At 39.0% G+C, this 15,021-nt stretch overlaps 1 protein-coding gene across 1 annotated transcript in view; it reads left to right on the top strand.

The window, feature by feature from the left end:
- CWF19L1 (CWF19 like cell cycle control factor 1) overlaps positions 1–15,021 on the top strand; it is a 633,757-nt gene that overhangs the window by 569,799 nt on the left and 48,937 nt on the right. The window contains exon 13 of the mRNA XM_044071015.1: positions 2,702–2,799. Within this exon, the coding sequence (XP_043926950.1) occupies positions 2,702–2,799 (98 nt within the window). The remainder of the gene's footprint in view (positions 1–2,701; positions 2,800–15,021) is intronic.

Here is a 15,021-nt window from a genome sequence, read left to right as displayed (position 1 = left end):
TGTAATCCCACCACCACCTTAAACGCATCCGTCACTCCCACCGAAAACCTCACTGCTACAGCTGAGCTAATAATAAGTGGAGATTAAAACAATTTATTTTAACACAGCTTTTCTGAGTCTGTTACAGCAGGAGAAGTGGAATAATTACAAAAAAATTGTGTTTTGCATGTCAATTTAGCAACTACCGAAGTGTGGCAGCATATTCCACTCTCTGGAAAAGATTCTATGAGATTACTTTCACTGGTGGCAGGTCTCTCCTGTGCTGAGCATCAACACATTTAGAGAATTTGCAGTCAGCTTCCTGACTGCCTCAGTCTGGCAGCTCATTTCCCATCAGTTGACTTTTCCATTGATCACTGATTGGCTGATTAACAAAGGTGGTTCATTGGTTCAGCTTCCTCAGTTTTTGACCATTGACACATTCTGTGTTTTGTCACTTTCCTCCATTAATCAGTTATCTTTCAGGAGTCTCCAGTGGTTAGCTTCATCTGTCTGTATCTTAACAATTTGTCACTGGTTCTTTTAATGTTTTGTTCTTTGTCCTCTTTTGTGAAAATGTTGCATTTAAATTAGTTGCTTTTATCCCCGTGTGTAATATGATCTAAAGAAAATTGAAGGGCAGATTCGCTCCAAAGAATTCTGGAGTTGTTTGCTGTCATCAAATTGCACAATTTGTCTTTCTCCTGTACTTTCCCGAGAGTTCTGGGCAGTACAGTTGTTTCTTGTTGGGTACAAGTTCAGTTAATCACCGTTTATGCATTTATCCACTAGACCACCTAACTGAAGGTTCATATGGTTACATTACTGCTCTTTACTTTGTTATACTTACATCTTCAAGCCGAGACGTGATTGTCTCTCTCACTTTCTATGCATATCAGCTGCTGTATAAGAAAAAGTGTCACGTAAATTGCTGCTAAGGTTCTGTTGGTACTGGAGTTCTCTTCCTGCAGTGTAGCTCCTTGGGAATGTTTTCCACAACACTTTTTACTAAAATTGAAAATTTTATAACAGTAGTAATTACACAAACACAACCTAGAACTGTAACTATGTGCATATGGTGCTCAGTTTCTAAAACAGTAAACCCGATGTTTAATAAATGTTGATTTTGTATAGCGAATAAGTCAACTTAATCATTCACAGAAAATCAAACTCTTATGCTGAACAGTAGAAATTTGTCTAGTATTAAAAGTCTGTAGTAATACTTTGAGATTTTGGTTTACTTGCATTCATTTTGGCACATAAAAGTGGATATTAAGTATTTAGCAGTCTGTCTGTTTGCATGAATGTTTGTTTTATCCATTTGTTAGCTGGGATAGTTTGACTTGGCTGATGGCTCCTTTTTAGCAGAGTCCAAGGAGGAAGAGCTCCAGTAAATGTCACTGTTTTCATTTGGTTGTATGTAATAAGAATAATTAAATTTTTTGGAGAAATGGTCTACTTTTAGTTTTGAGCATTCTGCACAGCTATTTATGGGAAAAATATTGTGCAGATAATTGTAATAGTAGTCAAAGTGGGTATATTGATTGATGCAAGTGGAGTTGAGAACTAAGAGTCAAGTGGGTATTCGAGAGGGTGAGCATAACGTAGAGCTTGTGGAGGATAAGAAAACATAAGAAGCAATGTGCAAGACATAAGGGGAACTGGAGCTAGGAAGAGGAATTCTGATTTGAAGTCTACCTAGTTAGTCACAGGAGCAATATCTTTATTCAATGATAAATTGCGTAAAAGATGGGGCTTCATTCTTTCATTTCTTGTTTTTTTCCTATTTTGGGATAGCATACTACCAAAGGAGAGAATGTAAGGCTTGGGAACATGCAGTGGAACTGGGACATTAAATAATACCAGCTGATTTGTCAAATTAACGTTGTCCAACCCTATGGCCTCTAGAAAAGATAGTACAGTTCTGAGTTTTAGTTGAATGTTCAGTCATAAAAATATTTTGCCAGTCTGTCTTTATTAGTAATTTTATATCTCCAGTACTCTGTATTTTCTGTACTATAATGATCTTGTTTTTATGTGGTGAAAGAAAAGCTTTGTGGAGAAACGTCCAAGAAAATATTTTCCAAAGAAGTACAGATGAAGTTTTACGTGGCAAGTGTTAATGCTCTCTCTCTTTGATAGGTTTGCTTGGGGATTTTTTATATTTTCAGTGTTATTTTAATGATGCTGATAGCTGTTAACTTGTGTATTAAACTAAAGTTCTTGAAGAAAAAGACCTTTATACTTCAACCACTTCATCATTGCAACTCATCAGACGCACTGCCACTATAACGCATATATATTGTACCTAGAGTACTACAGCACACACACACACATTCTGGATGTACAGGTGCATACTTGGAAGAGTTTAGTTATGTAAAGCAACACTTTAGTTGTGACCTCTTAAGATCACATTGTACAGCATCATCTTGGATCTGTTGTGCTGCTCATTCATGTGCCACAGAAGGATGAAGTGTTTTTAGGGAATTAGTGCCATACTCTGTCCCATGTTATGAGTGTCAGCTTCCATGCAAGTGTTGTCCAATGGTTAATTGCCTATACTTTCTATTACTTTGTTGCATTTTCATGAATGGGTTCTTGTTTGCATTCTGCTGTTTAACCTCTACATATTTGCATTGTTTATGGATGTTCTAATCTGTTAGTGCTTCCACTTTAGCACTTATGTTCTAATCACTCTTTTTGGTGTTTAATTTGTCCTTAGATTGCTCAGCCAGGAGTGCCGTATTTCTTCGTGGAACTTGATACAGGAGAAAAACTTTTTCACAGAATTAAGAAGAATTTTCCTTTGCAGTTTGGAAGGTTAGTGATTTATTCAGCGGTATCTTTGTTTACTTTCATTCTTCAGCTCTTTCTATCCCATCTGCTGTTTGCCATCACTGATCCTCGTAAGTGTGAGATGGGAATCTCCCTAAAATCTGAGAGGTGCTGTGATGTTTCTCTAGTACAAATGCGCAAACTGTGGCTGTATTTTTTTCTCTTTTTTATGAAATATGCAAGCCCTGTTTATTGCTAGTGGAGCAAGATACCCATTTAACTAATGGATCAATGCACTTAACAGTCTGCAGCATAATTTTAAAATAGTGTGTTTCATAATTGTTCATATACAACAGAAATGCTTAGATTTTTTTTTATTGTAAAGATCCCTGCTTCAGCATGAATCCTAACATGTAGGAATTATGCTGTAATTGGACTTCTAACCATCTAGACTAACTTCCAAAGCTTTCTGACATCCCCCATACAGGGACACCCTCTTGTGCCTTCGATGTCAGTAACACACGGAACTCTTGCCATCTTGTGTTCGTTTTTGCAGCAATGAGTAGGTTCATAGGTAGGTACTAGGGTATCGGCCCAAGGGCCTAATTAAGCCTAGCCAACAAGGTTCCCTGGCTTACGCCACCCAAGAAAGTTATTTTCCTGTGCCACTGTCGAGCAGAGACACAGAAGTGATCCCCGGGGTGTATTTCCTATTTCCCATCCACTCATCAAGATTTTTCTTGAAGAGTGCTAATGAAGAACTTTGCTTGATATAGATGGGTAACCTGTTCCAGAGTATGGGAAGTCTCTGGGACAGGAATCTATCCCTCCAGCATGTCCTGTTTATTGTGGTGACAAGGTTTAGGTCCTTAGAGCGTGTAGTGTTAGAAGTCCCCTCCAGAACCACAGTGAGCAAGTCTTTGGGATTTCCTTTTCTACATTTCTAGGCTGTGAGTTGTTAGTCTCTCCTTTGGTAAAGGGTTTGATTCTGTCAACATTCATTTGCCTATTGTGTGACCTTGAGCAAGTCACTTAACCATATTGTGCTCTGGAGCAATTGGAAATTTGGGTTAGCCTCATTAATTGTCTCCTGGACTGCATGCCTAGTAACCATCTGATATTTTTCTGTGGCCATTGTCCTTCCCAGGAAAGCTGAAGTATACTTATGACTGACATACCACTGAAGGATTTTCATATTCACTGTCCATTTTGTCTTTGGATTTCATGTAAGGTGTTGGAATACAACCTCTGCTACTTTTAGCTCAAGGATTCTTTTGTGAAGAGGGCAAATGTTGAGCACCTTTGTGGTGCATACAGAGCTTCTTGCATTTTGATAAGGAGTGCTCACCCCCACCCCCAGTTTTTCCAAGATGGCTGTACACTGATTAACAACTTCAGCTCTCCCATTGTGAAAAAGGAAACTGAAAGACAAGAGTCAGGCACTCTGTCACTCTTAGTAAATTCAGTTAATGGTTAGTGAGTACACTGCCTGGATGGCAGCAAATGAGAAACTAAGAGCCTGAAAGAAAACCAACTAGTAAAGGTGAAGAGAAGACACTGACTGGAAAGAATCCTGTAATTGTTAAGCAGAAAGCAGCTCAAGCTCCAACTTTGATGCTAGACATGGTTTCTATTAATCTAAAGGAACAAATATGTCAAATGTGCTCAAAGCTGATAACATACTCCTTCACTGTTTCATTTATTTTAAAGTCAAAGGACTGGAAAAATGGCATATTTTATAAGATAGTCAGATGAGCTGATAAAACTGCAAAATCAGAGGTCAATATGAAGAAAAGGATGGCTGAGTATGAGCTTTTTCAAGAATGTTTTAATTAGGACAGAGCATGTAGTTTAAATATGAGATTTCCTGATGGACCAGAGAAACTAGAAGGGACAGACCTTATTCATTTTCTGAATGCACAAATAAGCAACTGGACTGGTATTCCACAGCAGGAACTGTTAATTGAAAGGCCAACACCATGTGTGTGCTTCAAATCTGGCCATAAGAAAGCAGCCAAGACTTTTATTGGAAAAGATGCAAACCCACTAGCAGAAAGAGTTGATCCTGATAAAACTGTGGCAGAAAGGCACATTATTAAAAGTTGGTGACTAAGTGTCCATAGAAAATGGTTATTCACTGTACACCAAGCAGAAGAGAAACAAAATTATTCTAGCAGTCAGGGGATGTAGCGAGATAGGTGTGAGATTCAAGCTGTTGTATCCAGCTATCTTCAGAATATTTTTCCTGGAGGATCAAAGTAAGCAGAATAGGTTGTGGAGGAAGTACAGAAGTTTGTCAAAATTAGTTATCAAGCAGAAGGGGGACTCTGCTTCTCATTCTTCTGATAATAAAGCACATGGAGAGACTTTATTAGTGAAACATTTTCCAGGAAAATGTTTGAGAGAGGGAGAGAGACACAAAAAAAAAAAAAAAAAACGCAGGCGTTGACTAGAAAAATAGGGGTGTACTTTGGAACTGAACTGAAATCTGGAGTTAGGGGATGGAGATGAACAGGAAGTCCAGCAACATGGAATTAATGAAAAATGAGAGATTGCAAAGCATCAATTGCATTTGTGAAATAATAGCTGTATAAGAAAGTGGAAAGAGTGGATTGTTGACTGTGTTAAACTTGTGGGAACTGAAAGGCATTTGGCTCACTTCATGTCATTTAATGTTTGGAAGGACACTGAGGGGAGGTGAAGAAAAAAGAAAAAGGTAACCAAGTAAAACAATTTCTGTTCATAACAGTATTTCTGTGAAGCTTTTCACAATATAAATTGCATGTATTAATTATAGTAAAGCATTTTTAGTTGTATTTTATTAAGATACTAAAGTAAATGAGATGCCTTTTTTAGTTTTAAGAAATGTAGGCATTATAATGCAAAAAGAGGATAGACAAAAGCGTGTTTAAATTACTAGGCTGTAATCTTTGGTTGTTGAGGTGGAGGATGGGGTGCAGAAGTACACAAATCATAATATATGTAAAGCTGGTAATGTTTTCTCTTACCTTTTGCATAGGTGAGTGTCTGGTTTAAGACCCTTATCTTAATCCAATAACCAATTTTAAGAGTAAATAAGTAAGTAAAAGGAAACTTGAATATAATGAAAAATTTTCCTTTAGCAATCAATGTTTCATTCTTGTCTTTAGAAGCTTGCAGCAGAAGAATACGTTTTTTTTCCTCTTGCATTTCCGTGGAGGCCAGCTGGGGCAATAAAAAGCCAAATCACTGGTTTCTTCAAGGCTAAAAGTTAATATTTTCTGAAAGCATGCAGTTTGTTTTTCACATCTGGGAGAAGATTGAAGATGAAAATGACACCAATTAGTGTATGTAGAAGCACAGACAATAACATGTTTATGGGTAACCTCAATTGCTCCTTTTCATTATTTGAAGTGTATAATATGGTGACATTTTCCATATTATCTTGGAATGTGAATTATCTCACAGGTGTAGACAAAAAGGAATTTATATATACTTAAATGCAGAGTGCAAGTAGCAGTGCTACAGCAGACCTATTTAGTAAGAACTAAGTATGCAGAATTGATAAAGGAATTTAGGATAGATATTCAGGGACAAAGAAAAAGAGGAATACTTGTATTAATTGCTAGAGAAGCTCTAAAAGTAATAGAAGAGGGAAAAGAGATGATGGCAGATTTGTGGTAATAAGAGGGTTCTGGCAAGGGATGAGGATTATTAATGGCATGCATTTGTTTTCCACCTAAAACAGCTATTGTGGAGCTTAAGAAATGGGAGAAATTACCAGCTTTTAGCAGGGAATACAACTACTAGGTGGGGACTGGAATTTGATTTGTAACAATGAGAATGTATTGGTGTGTCTAGAAGGGAAAATCTAAGTGGGTAGATTTCTGAAGAAATTTATGAAAATATTTGGTATGGAGCTTTTCTCCCCAGGCCACTGCTGAAAAAGGACATGTATCCATTTGGAATTTCCGGGTAAACAAATGAAAATAAATTAAATAAAAATTAGTAGGAACTCCAAGAGAATTTACATATTATCCCCCATGGTACAGTAACTGAGCTAGATTAGATTATATTTCACAAGAACATCTGCATTTAATTGAGAACTTTGACACAGACCCATGAACTATTTCAGATCATAAGAGATCAATTTAAGGAATTGATGGACATTTAAGGAAAGGATACTGGAAATTATTTGGTAGTTAGGGAAGAGAGAAAGTATTCCAAAAGTTACAGCTAGTCAGTGGGATAAAATGAAAGAGGAGTTTAAAAGACAGGGCAGACAGGGTGGAAATAAAAGAACGAGATGAGATCATGTAAAAATTAGAGGGGCTGACAAAGGTTTAAGTATTAAGAATTAATTTCACAGAGCAAGAGGTACAATTGCAGCGTGATAAAGAGAAAATAAGGGAGTAACTGAATAATATGCATGTTGAGAAAGATTGCTGCTAAACTGTTTTTGATAACTCCAGAGCACAAAAACATTTGGCACAGAAACGTAGGCAGCAGAAAGTAGAAAGTGTTGTTGTCAGACTTAGGGAGCTTATAACCAGAAAAATAACCAGAGATCTTATAGAGGTACTAGAGAGATTTCTGAAATTTTATGAAAATTTGTATAAAGCCAAGCATTCAGTACGGTAGGCTGGGGTTTTATGAGTAGATCAATGGAAGCATTTGCATTTCCTGATGATCTTCTTATTCTTCTTCTTTCGTTTTTTTCCCGGTTAGGGGTCGCCACAGCGGAACTCCGGTCCGCTAATGATTGGCAGTAGATTTTTTACGGGCGCCGAGGTGCCAGCTCGACGCCCAACCTTCAGCAAAGGCATGCCCATTCTACGCATGTCTTTCGAACACCACTCGACCGTGGGGAGGACATGCAGACTCCACACAAAAGGCGCTCCATAAGGTTAATTAGGAGGATATAAGAGAAATCTGAGGCAAAAATGGGAGTTGGCTTCTCTGATAAGTTGCGTCTGAACAGAGGAACCAAGCAGGGAAGTGTCCTCTTTCCTCATTATTTGTGTTTCCTTTGTCAATCATTCTAAATATAAGGGTGTCAGAAATTCAAGGATGTAATTGGTATGGTCTTCAAGATATTGACTTTATTTGCAGATAATATGCTGTACCTGATAGAACTAGAAAAGGATATCAGTGTTATTGAACATTCTGAGACAGTTCCTGTTTTTTGGGTATATAAAATTAACTAAGATAAAACATAGGCTATAGCTGTAAACTGTGTGCCCACACATGAATTGGTCCAACAATACCCATGTTTATGGGGACACAATAAAATATGTAGAAGTATGGATTAAAGGGGATTCTGTTATGGCAGCCAAGGATGTGTGGGAAGAGACTAAACAAAAGATAATACAAAAACTGAGAAACTTGATGTTCTTGCCTAAGGATGTGGCTAGCAAGAAACAAGTAGTAAAACATTTGTCTCTAGTTTTATACACAGGTCAGGCATAGTTTTATTAACCAGAGGAAAATTTGTGAATAGTAATGAAGAGTCAAATGATTTTTATCTGGGAGGGAATGAGGGAAAGAGTCTAGAGCAATAAGTTGATCCTTCCAATAGAACAAGGTGGTTTAGGATTACATGATTTGAATGGATATTTTGGAGCTATACAGTTGAGGCTTTTAAACATAACACAAGTGGAAAAATACATTTCAAAGTGGAAAGGGATAGCAATGATGATAATGATGGTGAAGCAGGCAGGTAATTCAACAAATAAGGAAAGAGTAGGATTTTGTTCGTAAAGTAGCAGAAATTATACTAAGAAGTAAGCCAGCATGAGAATTGAGAAAGGAAATTCTGCAATTAGGGGTACAGAGAATAGGCAAGGGGGGTGGAATTTACTGGAGGAAGCTGGCAAAGGAACCAGTAATCAGAGAGGGAAAGGTAATTGACTGTGAAGAGGCCAAGATGATGTTTGGACTGCAGGCTAGAGATTGGCTTCCCTATCAGTGTTTAATATCAGAGTGTAGGCATAGGGTAATTCTAAATGAAAGACCTTCACTGGTTGAATTTTTCTCAGTTGAATCTAGAACAGAAGATACTGTTGAAAAATGAATAATTAGTTGGGCATATACAATAGTGCATGATAATTATAGGAATGAGAGGAAGTCAGAAAAGATTGTGAAGCGAGATTAGGTAAGCAATTCACAAAGAAACAATGGGAGGACGTATGTATGGCTTCCAAATATGCAACAGAATCTATATTTGGAATTTTTGCCCAGAAATGTTTGCATATGTACTTTTTAATACCCTAAGCAGACTAAGACTTTTTCCTCCGGTAGATGGCAAATGTTAAAGGTGTAATAGGGAAGAAAGAGGTATGTGGGAGCAAATATTCTCTGAGTGTAATGAGTTGGAAGATTTTAACAATTGCCTGCAGAGTACTGTAGGAATACTTGGTAAGCAAATGAGTGTAACTTAAGGATTTTTTTTTTAGCTGGGATGCAGGATCGGGATTGCTTAGATATGGTAAGGACTTAGGTTAATTCTGGTGGCTGCTAAAAAAACAATTGAAAATGGAAATCAGTTTAAACCAACCATACTTGGAAGTGGTGAATATTGTAACCAAGATCAAAGAACAGGAAGTGGGTGTTTAGAAAAGTGTAGGACTAAATTATATAGACAAAATGGAAGTGTGGCAACAATACATGCAGAAAAATGTTTTGGAGGAGGAATGAGGTTTAAGAGAAGGCAGGAATTAAACAAATGTATGCAATGTTGATTTGATTATATTGTATAGAACAATATATGATGTGTAATGTTTATAAATGTGAACTTGTTACTATGGTTTAATTACTTTTATATAATTGTAAGTTTGCATGTGCTACCAGTTAATATTCAATAAAGGTGTTTAAAAAGTGTTTTCCCTTATATCAAGGGGAAGTTGTCTTCAGTTCAGGTAAACAAGGATTCAAAATATGCTAAGAAAATGAGCAAAAAGCTAGTCGCAAAAGCTTCCAGAGTCAGTGAATGGGATTCTTTTGCAAGTCTTTGATTCTTTGAGGGAGGAACTGAGGATATCTACTCCACAAAGGTGCAGAAATGTCATCCTTTTAGTCTGCCAGTCGTATGTCTGAATACTGAATCCTGACAAGACTTGACAGTAGACTGTAGACATAATCAGGTTCACACTCCCTGTAAAGAAATTAGTACTGCATCTCAGACACTGGTCCCAGGTGCACACAGATGGCCAGTGTGTGTTCCTTGTGTTTTTTTATTCTGGAACCTACAGGAGATGGGGAAGATGGGAGTTCCTTTTTACAATGAAAGCCCAAAAAGGTTGAATTACCCAAGCTGCACCCCCAGTATGCCTGACACGTGCTGCATCCAGTTCACTGACACATACCTCAATGTCTTCCATTTTCAGTTATAAATATTTTGCCAAAGGATATGTGGCAGCATGTTACATGATCCATGTTTCCTCTCCAATAACATTGTTAGCTTCCCCATTTGAAAAAGAGAGCCCTTTGTTTATCCTACTTGAATCCTCTCATCTCTTGATTTGTATTGCCCATGAGTCCTTATTCTCAGCCTTCCCTTGGAATACATCTCATTTGGGGAATTTTAAATTCAGTGAGAGAGAACTTTAAAATTGGGGCCGACATACTCTCATTTAAGCGTTACTTTGGTGACTTATGAATTAGAGTGCAAGCTGAACCACCTTTTCTCTAGTTATGCTGTAGGGCAAGAATGCCTTTAAGCATGCCTTGCTGAAGTCCTACTCTCATCCATCAGTGCCCAGGAAGCCTCGCCACTTATTCCAAGTGGGGAAAACAAGTGTTTATACGAAAACCAGTGCTGCCGTGATTTCTTTAGTCATGGCAAGAGGATCAAAACTTGCACCTGCAGTATATATGCACATTACTGAACAGCACTTTGGCAAGATGTTCTTCATCTCACATTGCTGCAGTCCTTACATATGGGTAGTCCGCTGTCCTCGGTCGGCCCGAATACCAAAGTATTAGGCTGACGTCGGTCATGGCGCTCAGATCTGACATCAGAGCGTCAGGGTATAAAAGCGCATGACCGACGTCATATCCTCAGTCTTTTTTGCCGCATGGTCCGATGCAGAAGCAGCGTTTGCAAGTGCCGTTCGGCGTTCTGAAATTTTCGTATTCTGAGTTTCAGACCGAAACCAAGTTGGGCTAAGTACCCCGTTGGGGAATATTTTTGTTTTTTCTTGCCTCAGTTAATTCCGGATGTCAGAAAAAGTGAATAATTGTATTTCTTGTGGGAAACAGATACCGCATAGGGATTACCACTCTCTTTGTATTCCTTGCTTGGGTCCTGAGCACGACGTAGTCGGGTGTCGCTTTTGTGCTAGGTTTAATAAGCGCACCATTAAACGTAGGTTAGATTGCGCTAGGCTTGTCTTCGGTAAGCGGTGTAATTATAACATGCCGTCGGATCCTCTGACGCCTGCTACCGCGAAGAAGCGCAAAGACAAATCTTTAAAGTCCAGGCAGGATGAGTCGGGAATCTGTGGATCCAGCCGAGGTTTCATTTGAGTCTCAGGGGGAGGCTTTGATTTTACAAGATGTGGCCTCTCAGGAGTCAGGTCAGGCTGAGGGGGCCTCTCAGGTTGCTGTTCTCCCTTCCTTGCCTAAGGTGGTTAGGCCTTCTCCTTCTATCTCTAAGGCTCCTTCCAGGGGCAGGCCTGGTTTGCCTTCCACGGGTGTCAGTCCTAGTTCTGCAGGTTCTGTGCCTAAAAAACACATGCTTAAAATGGCAGAAGATTTAATTTCTTTAATCAGAGGTTCTATGCCCCCTCCTGATAAGAGGCCTAGAGTGGAGCCAGAGGTGGAAAGTTTGGAGCAGGCTTCAGATTACTCAGAGTCTTCAGCTGAAGACATTCAGGATTTTCCTCCTTATTCTGATTCAGACGCAGAGGATTCCACTCCTCCTGCTTCTCCTCCAGAGGATTTTTCTTTTTCAGAAACCCTGCATTCTATGAGGGAACATTTTAAATGGGAATGTCAGGATTCAGTCCCTGCATCTAACAGCCTGGCACATTCGGTTCTAGAACCTGGAGGGTCGCAGCTTCCACAACACGTTTTGAATGTTATTTTGGAGGCCAGAAGGCCTAGTACACGGAAAGTTTATGCTGATAAATGGAGGAGATTTTTATTTTGGAGCAAAACAAAGAGCTTTGATGTTTCCAGGCCTGATTTAAGTGTTTCTCTTCAATATCTTACAGAATTATTAGACAAGGGTTTGTCTTTCTCCTCTATAAAAGTTCATGCTGCAGCCATCTCTGCTCACTATGACTGTGACTATGACTGTGACCCTCCATTATTCTCTCATCCTTTGTTTCCTTTGTTTGTTTAAGCAATTTCTTAGAGGGGCAAAGAACATAAGACCCCCACGTAGAGCTCCTACTCCTGCCTGGGATCTCAATTTTGTGTTGGAAAAACTTACTTTACCTCCTTTTGAACCTGCAGCTACTGCTGAGTTAAAGTTTTTGTCTTGGAAGACTGCTTTTTTGTTGGCCATTACGTCTGCTAGAAGGGTTTCTGAATTACAGGCTCTTATGGCAGTTGAACCCTTCCTAATTTTTCATAAGGATAGGGTATCTGCGTACTATAACCCTACTTTTATGCCTAAAGTGGTTTCAAATGTGGCCTTGAACCAATCAATTCATTTGCCCACTTTTTATGCAGATCCCCAAAATAAAGGGGAGAAAATTTTGCACACTTTGGATATTCACAGGCAGTTGCGTTATTATTTGAGCAGGACTAAAGGATTCAGACAGTCTCAGCAGTTGTTTGTTTCTTTTGCTTTAGGTTCTCAGGGGAAACCTGTTTCAAAACAAACTATTTCTAAGTGGATTGGCTTTTGTATTGCTTTTTGTTATTCCCATCATGGTAAGGAGATTCCGGCTGGAATCAGACCTCACTCCACTAGGGCTACTGCCACTTCTACAGCTTTTTTAAGGGGAGTAGTTACTAAAGATATTTTGGAAGCAGCTACTTGGAGTTCAGTGCATACTTTTTCTAAACATTACCACCTTCCTCTTTATTCCAAATCTAGGGCTGGATTTGCCACTGCAATCTTACAGGGCATTTTGGCAGCTCCCAATGCTTTATGATTTTGCCAGCCTCCCTTTCCTCTGCTTTGGGATTCTACCCATATGTAAGGACTGCAGCAATGTGAGATGAAGAACATAGTACAGTTTTGTACCTACCATAAATGTAGATGTTCGAAGATCCACATTGCTGCAGTCCAATTTACCCTCCCTCCTTCCCCTCTGTACTTTGGAATGGTTGTATGGTTTGGGTGGTAGCTGTTATTTGTACATGCCTTTTGGGAAGTATTCTATTTTTGGCTGTGGCCTTTCTTGTTAGGGCCTTCTGACATCTGGGGCAAGAAAAGACTGAGGATATGACGTCGGTCATGCGCTTTTATACCCTGACGCTCTGATGTCAGATATGACCGACGTCAGCCTAATACTTTGGTATTCGGGCCGACCGAGGACAGCGGACTACCCATATGTAAGGACTGCAGCAATGTGGATCTTCGAACATCTACATTTATGGTAGGTACAAAACTGTACTTTGTCAAAAACTGTCTCATGCCAAACTGTTCAGAGAAAAGCTGTTCAAGAAGGACTGAGAGAGAGGGTCAGAAGTTGAGTTGGACAAAGAAAAAGTCCACATCCAAGCCAGCAAGGTGCCTTGCATTTTTGGCTATGCCATTCCCTCACCACTTGAGGTAGACTTTCCCTTTCAGAACTTCTTGGTTCAAGCTGACCTTGGACCATTGGATGAAGGAATGTATAAGTATGGTGTACAAAGTCAAGTTCAGGTGCCTAATATCCATGTAGACTGAGTTGTCATGACATTAAGGAGCACAATTAATGTGCTTTGGAAAGAACTAAATGCTCTCCAACTGTAGGGTGTGGAGCAGTACAATGCAGTATGCAGCATTACATTACCATCCACTTTTTGTAGTCTGCATCCATGTAGTTTGGATGCTTTTTTAACCAGATGACGTAGTCCTTCATCCCTAGCTTAAAGCTACTCCATAAATAGCATAATAGCACGTCAGGGTCATGAGACGTCACAGATATCCTGTCAGATCTCCATGCAGATTTACATATTGGTGACTCCAACACTCTTAAGTCCATGTAGATAGAGCTGTACTCTAATGTCCATGCAATGTGAAGATTCATTGCTGAAGTAAGTAGCTGCCTCAAGCTTTGGGCATGTATGTGTAATCCTATACTTTTGCATGCATCACTGTTCAGCAGTCAACAACTTGTAGTTCTTAACCATTTCCTCCATCATTCTAGACATTTCTGGGTAATCTGTCATGTCACCCAGGTAGGCTATCCATATTAGAATTTATGGTAGTGTTGAAATCCCTTCCCAGAGTAACTATTGAATTTTGATTTGTCATCTGATCTAAAGCCTTCAAAACTTCTAATGTGCTGGGATCATTCTGGTTAAGCCCATAATTGCCTAAAACTATGACCTGCTAGACAGTTTAATCCTAACTAAAACCCAATTTCTTTCTCTGTTAGTTCTATATCTTTTATTGAGTTTAAAGATGTATATACCAAGGTTATAACTTTGCTCTTGGCTGTAGTTGCACAGCTGTTCACCCCCAGCCCCTCCAGTACTTAAAAAAAAAATGTTATCTTTCTCATTCTGTTCGTAACTTTTGTTTCCTGTAGAAAACAGCATTTACCTGCAATCTGTTACAGAAGAACAAACTTACCTTTATGGGGTTTCCATGTACCGAACGTTACAAGATGATAAATTCTGTTGGCATTATTTCTCCTTTGAGTATCATGTACCAGACTCTCGATAAGCTGTTACCACTCCTCTGATTTAAGATCTTAAAGGCAAACTATGGGGGGGGGAGTGCAAATGCACACATTCTGTTTTCAGGAAATTTTAGATCAGATAAAGTAGTATAGGTCTGGGGCTGGAACACAAAGGAAAACTCTCCCAGAGAAAACAAACATCAATCAACCAAACTGCTCTGAAATCTTCTGTGCAGCATAAGCCCTTTCCAACGTTCCTGTTAGAACCAAGTATAAACTAATCGCACTCTAAAGAAAGTTTACCTTCAAAAATCCCATAATATAAACAATGTATTTCTTCACATGAAGCTGATGTAGAATGTAATTGGCCACCATCACTTGAGCTTGCATAATCATGTGGGTTCCTTCTTTTAATAAACGGGGAAGAAAATCATCTCCCTGACACCATTAGATATCAGCCTCATCATATTCATATTCTGCACTATGCCAGAGTTCTTCCAGA

This window comes from Protopterus annectens, chromosome 5.part0, assembly GCF_019279795.1.
Source record: "Protopterus annectens isolate FY-2018-M chromosome 5.part0, PAN1.0, whole genome shotgun sequence".
NCBI classification, from domain to species: Eukaryota; Metazoa; Chordata; order Ceratodontiformes; family Protopteridae; genus Protopterus; species Protopterus annectens.
This window is presented reverse-complemented; position numbering and strand designations above follow the sequence as displayed.